Genomic DNA, 11,065 nt, shown 5'->3' on the forward strand with positions numbered 1-11,065 from the left:
ATGCTCTTTTGCATAACTGATTACATCCAGTTTACATTTTGCAGAGTAAGACAGCCGCTTCCTGGTATTGGTATTTACCGGGATTTTTTTTGTTTTCTGACATTTTATGGGCTCCAAATGCTCCGACATTACCGCTCCCTGTTACATCTGGGCACTGGCTACAGGCTCTCCGCAGCATCAGCTGACGTCGGGCACATAAGGCTCATGATTTGAAGGAAACCTGTTAGCTTGTCTCTGCAATCGGAAGTTTCACTCGTAAGGCTAGATTGCAGAGGTATCGGTAGTTTCGAAACTGCGGTTCTCCTCTCGGCCCCCCGTGTATAAGACGCCCCTCCATTTTTAGGTAAACATTTTTATGAAAAAGTATAGTCTTATACACGGAAAAATACAGTGTGTGTATGTATGTGTGTGTATATATATATATATATACACACACATGCGCACAGTATATACCCATTTTTTTGGACATCATTTTGGTTAAGAATTGGTTAAATTCAGCATCCGCACAAACAAAGCAGCTGCGAATTACCGGCACATTCTCTCTTTCTCTCTCCTTTTGTCCTGCGGACTGTACTGCCTCATCTTCCCTTGTTGTTCTGCCAGCTCCTCTCCTCCTTGTCAGCCGACAGCTGCGCCAAAGAAAAAAAAAGGAACTTTTTGCTTGTTTCTAATACGTTCTACTCAGCAGCAGTCCTGCAAGAGGGGGAAGAAAGTGAGCGGCTGGGGAAATAAATATCAATACTCTCTTTGGACTCTTCTGCCCACTTGACCCCTGAACAACCCACAGGGGGCCGGAAACACAATCTTTTGAAATCCGCCAAGGTGATGAATTTAAACGGTTTCCAGCTTGGCTCGCAAATCCTTTGTAAGCCAACAAATAGCTGAAAGCACATGTTGTGTTTTCAAGGTATTGTTGACCCAAAGAAAAAAAAAAAAAAACACAAGTAAAGGGATGTCCTTCAACCCTTTTCCAAGGCTTTGACTAGATATGTGGGTATTATTCTGAGACAATCATTCCTGACCTTTCGCTCCCTATCCTGTAGAGAAAAGTTACTTGGTAACTTAAACACAAACTTTGGTATAATATGAGCAAACACGTATTTATTGGAAATGTTGGTAATGTAGATTTATTGTTATAGTTCATGTTTTACTTGCTTAGAGTGCAATTCTTTCATGACCGTACTGTATGGTCATGCAAAGCAACAGGTAAGTGTGGTCAGTGAACTATTAATGATATCTGGCAAACTCTGAAACTGTGAGGAGAGAGCCGCTCAGCCAGGATCTGACAGCCAGCGGCTCTCTCTCTCTCTCCTCACCGCTCGTCCATGCTGCCGTGACAGTGTTTGTAAATAACTGGGGACACATAGTACTATGTGTCCCCAGTTATGAATGAACAGGAAGTGCTTTACAGTACATCACTTCCTGTTCATCCATGAGTTTCTGAATGGGTAGTAGCACTTAGTAGAGAGGCTTCTCCCCATTCAGAAACTGGTTATAGTAAATATTTTCTGAATGAATGAGAAGCCTCTGCTTTCCACTCATTTAGAACAGAGGCTGCAGAAAAAGCGGTTGGGGACTCTGTCGATTTCTTTTACTATCTTAAAAGGGAAATATCAGGGGGCTGCTTAGACCCCCCCCCCCCCCCCCCAACAGTAAGAGAGAAATGAAAAATAATTAAAAAAAATAAAGAATAAAAATCACATCCTGGAGGCGGGGCACATGATGCCGTGTGTGCACAGTGCTGGGTGATGTCACACGCCTGTTGGGGGGTGGGGGGGGCGGCATGTTTTTTTTTTTTTGCCTCTGGTGCAAAAGGAGCTAGCTACGGCTCTCCTCTAATACATCAGAACATTCGCTCAGTTTACTTTCATCTGAATGGTGTCTTACCCAGTGCTGCCCAAATACTTACAGCACCTCACTGGATTGCTGGAAGCCCTGTGCCCTTTGAAGTGTATCGAAATCCAATCACTAAACATCACAAACATGTTAAAACCCAACTTCAGGTCTTTTCTTTATTTAATTAAAGGCAGTGAACATAATAAAAAGGAGCTCAGTCTGCAATACCCTAAAGTCTGGAGCTGTCCTCTATAGTACTACTTTTTCACCACAGGGTGTCATTTGGGTTGAATCACACCCCGCATCCTTCGGCATTCAAATTCATCTCAAAGGTTTTCAGTAGGGTTGTGCAAGCTATTTGAGTTCCTGCACCCTAAACTCATAAACCCATGTCTTAAATTGACACTAAACTCAGGAGTTGAATCTTAAAAATATATTCAAGTACCTTAACTATTAACAAAAATGTATCTTATTTGTGTATCACTCGGCTGTAGATCCTCAAATCATCTCTGAATTGGTGCCGACACTGTCCTTCCTTCTGGAGGGGTCTACTTTTGTTCCCCATGGTCCCTGTGTGTGTTGTAAAGTAGTCACCAAGCTGGCTCCCGTGGTGGACTACAATCTCCCAGTTAGAGCCACGAAAAGCGTTGAGACTGTGATGGTTACATAGTTACATAGTATTTGAGGTTGAATAAAGACATTAGTCCATCAAGTCCAACCTATTAGGATCTCATTCTAGGAGTACCCGTACCAGTTATGTCTGTGTTTCACGGAATAAAAATCTAAATTGAAGCAGGGCTGCAGCTAACGGTTATTTTCATAATAAATTAGTTGCCCAATTATTTTTCAAGTAATAGATTGGTTGTATAAAAAAAATTCTCCCTCTCCCCAACCAACTAATCGATGATGAGAATAGTTGCCGACTATTCTCATAATCGATTTAGTTGTTGCAGCGCTAAATTGAAGAAACACAATAATTTCATCTCTTCCACCTGGGCGCCTTTGCTGTTTTGCACCTACGTTTTATGGGGCATTCTTGTCTCATCTCTCCAATCTCATATTTAGTTTACTAATTTGTATTGAGATTGTAGTCCATCACAGAAGTGAGCTCGGAGCGGTGACTACTTTACAACACACACAGGAACCATGGGGAACAAAAGTAGCCACCCTCCAGAAGGAAGGACAGTGTCCACACCAATCCAGAGATGATTGGAGGATCTACAGCCAAGTGATACACAAATAAGATACATTTTTGTTAATAGTTCAGGTACCTGAATGCGTTTTTAAGATTCAACTCCTGAGTTTAGTGTCCCTTTAAGCTAAGGGAGACTGATTATAAATATGATAGACTGCTTGGCATTAAACCAAGCCCACAAAAAGAAGCAGATTTAAAGGGAAAGATGAAGGATTCGTTATTTCCTTTTTTTAAACTTTAACATTTGCATTCTCCATTCTGCAACCAACCTAAGCAAGACCAACATTTCAGAGACAGAATTTAGAAATGATTCAGTTTCAGATCCGCTGTTCTCACTAATTTTGTTAATAGTTAAGGTACTTGAATGCATTTTTAAGATTTAACTCCTGAGTTTACCGTCACTTTAAATTTAAAGGGTTTATTTCCCAACTTTATTTGAGAAGTTTGGGTTAAGAGGCTCTTGGGTACCAGTGCTGAAAATCCACATTGGAAGACATGTCCATCCCTCATTCAGCCCCCCTACTAATTTCCTGAATACATGAATAACTGGAATGGTCTATGACTTGGAGAAGTATGCATGATGCGCGTTAGAGATTTTGTCTGAGACCTTTGCTGTATGCCGATTGATGAATTAAAGATTACACACCAATCTTCAATTGATATAGTAGTGTCGCATTTCCTCATAGTTACAGTGTAGTAACAAGAAGCAGCATATTATGATGTTGCAGCTTTTATGAAGTATCACAGACCAATAATTCATTATGGACATTGAGTTTTTTCTCCTTTTTAGTACATTTTGTTCCACTAGGAAAACGGGCTAGAGGTGCCATAGCACAGGGCCGATCAGAGAGAGCTGCAGATATAAAAAAAAAAAATTGCTATTGTTGTTTTTCATGTTACATCTTCTTACAGCTTTGTGTATTTAACAACATAGTAATTTACTACTTTTACATTGTAAACAACAGGGTAAAAGCACATCTCCCCTTTAGGAACCGCACTTGGCGTGATTGTAAATGAGCAACAAAGTGTAGCGCCATATCAGGCTATTGTTAGAGAAAAAGAGTCCTTTAATGTGGGAAAACAAAGCAGGGTAGCACATTCATCGGCGCAGCTTGTGCTGTTATTGGAAGCGAGGAACGGCTAACCTGCTAGCCATAGCTAAGCGCGTGGCAGCTGGGGAGGTGGAAAGGCAGCGCTTTCATACGTCTTGTCTTTTTAACTGAGCAAACATAAAGAAAAGCGTTATTAAAAAGCTTGACGCTTGCGAGGCGCGTGTGACAGAACCTTATAAATATGCTAATTAGCTTTTCTGCAAGCTGTGATTAGATGACGCTTTCACCTGAGCAAGATGGGCTCATTGTCTGCTTTGGTAGAGATGGTAGGTAGCAGAACAATAGAGGTGCGATCCCTATTTTTTCATTATGTGGCTTCAACCACATATCCGCGTGCCAATGGCCCTGGCTGATTTTTCACCCGATACGGGATGTCTAAAAGAGATTTAATTTCTTGTTTGCAACAGAGGCCTGCCGGGGAGCTTTTCTAAAATGAGTTTATCATGGGGGGGACTGGCGATAGTTTTCGTATCTGATGAGATGATATCTAAATAATACAAATGTCATTGCTATTATTGAATATATTGAGAAGTAAGAAAACGTGGCGCTTACAGAGCAGCTAACGGCTTGAGGCTTGCCACAGTAAAAGCAGAATAAACGAAAACTTTTAGGGTTGCCATGGAAGCCGACCATATATTAATTGTATATTTTCAGCACAGTATAGGAATGACAACGTGGATTGGATACTGGGGCTAAGTATGTAACCCACTTCAAATGGAAAAACCTCTCTGGATAACATGATGTTATTTATCAGGCCTGTAAGAAAAAGTCTCACCAAGTGCTGGATCTTTGCAGCATTTCCTGTCTCTGTTAGAGACGCTTTGATTCTCGTTTTAAAATGATGATGGTGACTATGTTGCCATCAAAATAAGAGTGAAGAAAAACAGACTTACAGCAGTAATACTACTTTTGTTTTCATAGAGATGTGCCCATTAGCTATTTTTGTTGCCCATGTCCCTGGGGGACATTTTTACTTGCTTCAATGACAAGTTGCCTTTTACAGTAATCTCATTTTTAAAACCATTCTATCCAAAACTAAGGCGTAAAGACTTATAGGTTTAATAAAGTGTATGTATAGCCAAAACCAGAGTGTGGAAGGAGATCTCCTGTCATGTCCGAGCCAAAAACGTGTACCACCAGAACAACAATGATGCCCTCTGTACCACCATGTAATATTCAAACGGTTTCAACACCTTTAATAATTCTATGATAAATATATAATGGAGGAGCGTCGCACATAAAAAGAAAAAGTGCACATGTACAAAATAAAAACAATTGAAATCAAATTGCCCGCCTATCCGCCAGTAAGAGTAAGCCTAATAAGCCAGCATCTCCAGATTCAAGAAGAGTCTCCTGCTTGCATGACTCCTGTCACTACGTAGACAGAATAGTAGACAGCTTGATGCACACTGCCTGGCCAAAAAAAAGTCACCACCTCAATTAAGCTAAGCAAAATAGGTAAGAGCAGAGGCGTCCTAAGGCATGCCGTTGACTCTTCTGCAGCTGTCGTACTCTCAGTCCATGACAGAGTGCCTGACTTTTCAGAGGGAGTGACACCAAAATGACTATCGGTCATTTTAGTGTCACCCGGGTGCAGGCTGCACCCCTCTAGTGACACCACTGGGTAAGAGCTATAAGGGTTGCTTCAGTTGGTCAGGTCTAGGTTCAGCAACGTTATGTGCCCAAAATGAGGTCAGCTGCCTCCCTGAATATGAATATACTGAATGACAAGCCTTTTCTACCCTGATGGCACATTGGTCATATTCCAAGATGACAATGCCAGGATTCATCGGGCTCAACTTGTGAAAGAGTAGTTCAGGGAGCATGAGACATCATTTTGACACTTGGATCGGCCACCACTGTGTCCAGACCTTAACCCGATTGAGAATCTTCAGGATGTGCTGGAGAAGACTTTACACAGAGGTCTGACTCTCCCATCATCACTACAAGATCTTGGTGAAAAATTAATACAACTCTGGATGGAAATAAATGTTGTGACATTGCATGAGTTTATCCAAACTATGCCACAGCAAGTGCATGCCGTAATTAATGCTAAAGGCGGTCCAACTAAAAGACGGAACGTGATGGGAAATCCAAGATTTTACCTTTGTCACCAGAACAGGAATTGAGGGTAAATCTTCCAGTGGGGATACCTGATCCTGTGACAACTGTTGAAGTGGGTGTTTTCCCCTCACTTTGTAGAGATTCCCTCTCACTGTGTCCCTTGGTGGAAAGTGGTGGGAAATCTTTCCACACCAACAGCAAGAAATAAACGGACAGTTTTTTATCATGGACAAGGAAGTGCCGGTCAAAAGCTGAAAGCACCAGGTGCCACAAGCCAGGCTAGAGCTCGTCTTATGCCCCAAACTGCTGATCAGCGCAGGAACAAAAGTCTAGGGCATTTGGTATAAACTTAAACACTGGTAAACTTTATGGATCCCCATCTGGTGGGTCAAACGCATCAGTGGAGGAATCTTTTGTCCAATTTGTGCAGATCAATCGTTTTACAGGTTTGAATTCTATAAGGAGTGCCACCCGCTTTTTTTTTTTCTGGACTATAGGAAGTTTTAAAACTTCTAACTTTACTGCCCTGCTTCCTGCAAGATAGCATTGGTCTTAATTACTTCCAGTTTTCTTAACTCCAAAATGGGTAAAAGTATCACAGATAAGACCTTTTGTAAATTCGTCATGTGTTGGTATTAACTTTGGAGCTGTCACAAATGAATTAATTTGGTGCAAAAGTTCTGGATACTGCCATTATGCCAGAATTGTGTTGCAAGGTCTTTATTGAATCACCCATCTCTATATTTTCCTCTAATGTTAGTCACTTATCTACACGGTTGTACGTGTGATTGTTGAGTCTTTAATAAAGGCCTTTTTCCAGGATGGCACTAACTTCTATGTTCACTTATAGGTGATACTTGCAGAGAGGAAGGGCGCAGATGAGTTATATGCCATAAAGATCCTAAAGAAAGATGTCGTGATACAAGACGACGACGTGGAATGCACAATGGTTGAGAAGAGGGTGCTGGCACTAGGCGGAAAACCACCTTTCCTAACACAACTACACTCTTGCTTCCAGACCATGGTAAGAGGCGATAGGGAGGACCTAACCATTGGCCAACTCCCATCAGCATATGATGATTGTAGTCATGAGGAAGGTTAGCTTGGATGTCACTGCCAGAGTCTCTGTAAATAGCTGTCTGGGATTCACCAAACCATCAGAGCACAAACCCTGTTCTGTCCTCATACTATACTTGATAGACTGCCACCTTCAAAAGCTGTTTGAAGCATCAAATTATTTAACCTTCAATCTTGCATTTTTGTTATAAAAATGTGGCCTTATTTCTCAAGCCTTACTTTATTTTTGTATTACATACTTGCATTCTCTCCCTGTCATGGTAGAAGTTCTAAGCTGTAAGGGCATCCAGTCTTCTGCTTGAGCCCAGGACTGATACCATTCAGAATTCGATATGTCCCATCGCACTCCTGACCGGAAAATCCCAATAAAAACAGGGTGGGTGCAGCAGCGAGAGCACATGCCTCTGCAAATCTCATAGAACCAGCAAAAAGTCACTCACACTCCAAAGCAATGCCCAGTCAATCTCTTTATTGACTATGGTAGTGGGAAAGGACCACTGGGTTCCAAAACGTTGCTTAGAGATGTTACACTACCATAGTCAATAAAGAGATTGACTGGGCATTGCTTTGGAGTGTGAGTGACTTTTTGCTGGTTCTATGAGATTTGCAGAGGCATGTGCTCTCGCTGCTGCACCCACCCTGTTTTTATTGGGATTTTCCGGTCAGGAGTGCGATGGGACATATCGAATTAGACAAAGTATTTGTATCGGCACAGAGTTTGGGCAGTAGACAAGTTACCATGGGAGCCTTACAGCCTGACACTGAGCTGGCCTATCTGCTCTAGATGGGAGAGAATACAAGTAATAAAACAGCACATAGCACCCATCCCTGAGTTGTCCATTCCTGACTGACCCTCTTGAAATGCTAATTGTTATCTCAAGTTAAATTAATTAGACAAATGTAGGGTACATAGGTGCACTTACTACTTGTTACTATTTAACCCCTTCGTGACGGGAGACGTACAGTGTACGTCTTGTCACTTTGTGCCTATATGACTGGCCACGTACACTGTACGTGACGAGTTATATCAGGCTTTGTAATGCCGGTATTTGCTGATTCTCAGCAGTTACCAGTCATTAATGAATGCCTCAGTATTGAGGCATTAATTAATGAAATAATTAAGCTTTTTGTAAAAGCTTCTTTCTTTCATTAATGAAAGAATGAAGCCGTTACATGCAAATAGAGGACCGCAATTTGCGATCCCGTATTTGACAGCTCAAAATAGCAGAGAGGCAGCAGTGACTCACCTCACCTCTCTGCTATTTGTTTTGACAGTTCGAGAGCCCGATGTTTAGATACATTTCACTCAAAAGATACAATGTATATCTTTTGAGTGAAATTTATCAGTTCTGATCGTCTAGGCACGATCAAAGAGCTTTTAGTGAGATCTGAATCTGACTAAAGTCAGGATCAGTCTCTAAGGTTATTATTAGCTGTTCCTAAGTTTGGATCAGCCTAATAGCCAAAAATAAAATAAAAAAGTTAATTTATCAAGCTGTCATAGTGATTGCTTGATATAAACTGACAAGAAAAAATAAGTTTTTTTTTTATTTTATTTTTTTTACAAAGTGTAAAAAAAATAAAAATAAAGTATGGAAGAATCCCACAGCAAAAATGTAAAAAATGTGTCAGTCATTTATGAACAGAACCTGAAAACCAGCTCAGTCATGAAGGGGTTAATTAAGTTATGTGCCAGCCCAAAATGCACGTCGTTCACGCTGAAGATTAAGATTAAGGTCTTTCACACTCCCACCTTTCCACAAGTACAGTTCTCTATTCGGCAATGGTTGCACTCCCTAAGCCGGGTGCAGGTCACACTGCTGGACATAGATCAATGTACTCACACAGCAGGAACCCTCATCCTTAGTCTGGTGCAGGGGTCATAAATTTTAGGCTGGGGCAGGAGCTCTTAAAAAGAAGTAAGGCGCTTACAAACCTGCTTTATGCACCCCAAATTTACTTAACTTGATACTACAACTGTGCTATAAATCCTTCTGACTAGGGTCAGAATGCTCAAAAAAACAACCTTTGCCGAAAAGTATTAAAGCTGAATTCCAAGTAAATATGAAAGACAAATATTAACGAAGCTCTGTGTTCATTATTGCATAAGTAAATGTATATATTTTTTTTACTTCAAGCAGTGCAAGTACCTGAATTTGACTTGGTAGCAAACTCCTGCAACCTGTTTAACAGCAGAGCTTAGACTGAGAGAAAGAGAAGCAGCACAAGGAGCCAGTTGTGCTACAGTGCTCTAGTGCTATCAGGGAACATGCTGATAGGAGGAGGGAGCAGAATTACAGAGAGATGAGCTAATCAGTGTGCTGCTTCTCCTGCTCTATCCAGTCACAAGCTGGGGGGATGAGACCTGTAAGTGATACCCAACTTCAGCAGAGATAAATCAGGTCTCCTGCCCTGCCAGACAGGGCTTTGTGGTGTCTCAGAGCTATGTAAATCTCAGGAATGGATGGACATAAATATGAATACAGGTAAAACAGCTCCCTTGTACGTATTTAATCTTTTTATTTAGTGGTTTGCCTGGATTTCAGCTTTAACTATGTTCAAATTTATCATTACGTTTGCCATTTACTTTTAGGAGCTAGAAGCATGTAATGAGAACAAATACTAACATGTTGATTAATTTTAAGCCCCTCACACCCACCCCGAGTCTTTACTGTTTCCCCAGCAATTAATCTACTTTTCGGTAACCTGTTGCAGGATCGCCTGTACTTCGTCATGGAGTTTGTTAATGGCGGCGACCTCATGTATCAGATTCAACAAGTTGGTCGATTCAAGGAACCTCATGCAGTGTAAGTTAGAAGGAGCGCTCTTCTGCAAGCTCCCGTTAAATTAGGGTCACCTGGTAATGCTAAAGCTCAGTGGGAGTTTCCATTGGATGATGGGATTCATTGCAGCTCAGTTTCTGAAAATAGTCCGCTTTCTTGTCTTCATTGCGCTAGTGAAAGGCAAAAAAAATACATGAATTCCACTGGGGACATATCCGCAATTCTGAGAGAAGAAGGCAAAGTATTCTTAATAATGGAATGGGGAATCGAGTATAGCAAAATAATTCTTCACCTTCTAAAACATTTATCTCATTTTATGTTACAAATATAAGCAGGCTTACATACTACCCGGTACAGACCCAGTTTGCCAAGACCTAATAAGGTTGATCAGTTTGCCTGACACATATAAAATTAAAACTTTGCCAACTATTGATCTGTCAATTTGGGGTGTTGAGTATAAGTTTTTACATTTGCCTCCAGACTCCTATAAAGAATTCTGCAGATTTAAAATCGTGGTCCTTCTTCTGGTCCTTTGCACGCTTGATATATATACCAATTAGCCATAACATTACGACTACCCGCCTAATATTAAATAGGTCTCCCTTTTACCACCAAAACACCCCTGACCATATAGGCATGGACTCCTCTAGGCCTCTGAAGGTATGGCGTGGTATCTGGCACCAAGCCGTCAGTAGCAGATCCTGCAAGTCCTGTAAGTTACAAGGTGAGGCCTCCATGGTTTTTTCAGCACATCCCACAGATGCTCGTCTGGATTGAGATCTGGAGAATTTGGAGGCCAAGTCAACTTCTGGCAGCTCCTGACCACTGCGGACCGGGAACATCCCACAAGAGCTGCAGTTTTGGAATTGCTCTGACCCAATCATCTAGACATCACAATTTGGTCCTTGTCAAAGTCGCTTAAATCCTTACGCTTGCCCATTTTTTTCTGCTTCTGAAACATCAACTTCAGGGACAGAATGTTCACTTGATGCCTAATA

The 11,065-nt window shown here is 41.3% G+C and overlaps 1 protein-coding gene across 2 annotated transcripts in view; it reads left to right on the forward strand.

The window, feature by feature from the left end:
• PRKCB (protein kinase C beta) overlaps nucleotides 1-11,065 on the forward strand; it is a 222,512-nt gene that overhangs the window by 167,905 nt on the left and 43,542 nt on the right. For both annotated transcript variants that reach the window (XM_018561835.1, XM_018561827.1), the window contains exons 10-11: nucleotides 7,058-7,231; nucleotides 10,000-10,091. In XM_018561835.1, coding sequence (XP_018417337.1) covers nucleotides 7,058-7,231; nucleotides 10,000-10,091 — 266 coding nt within the window. The remainder of the gene's footprint in view (nucleotides 1-7,057; nucleotides 7,232-9,999; nucleotides 10,092-11,065) is intronic.

The sequence above is a fragment of the Nanorana parkeri genome, unplaced genomic scaffold (assembly GCF_000935625.1).
Source record: "Nanorana parkeri isolate BGI_ZX_2015 unplaced genomic scaffold, ASM93562v1 scaffold19, whole genome shotgun sequence".
Classification (NCBI taxonomy): domain Eukaryota; kingdom Metazoa; phylum Chordata; class Amphibia; order Anura; family Dicroglossidae; genus Nanorana; species Nanorana parkeri.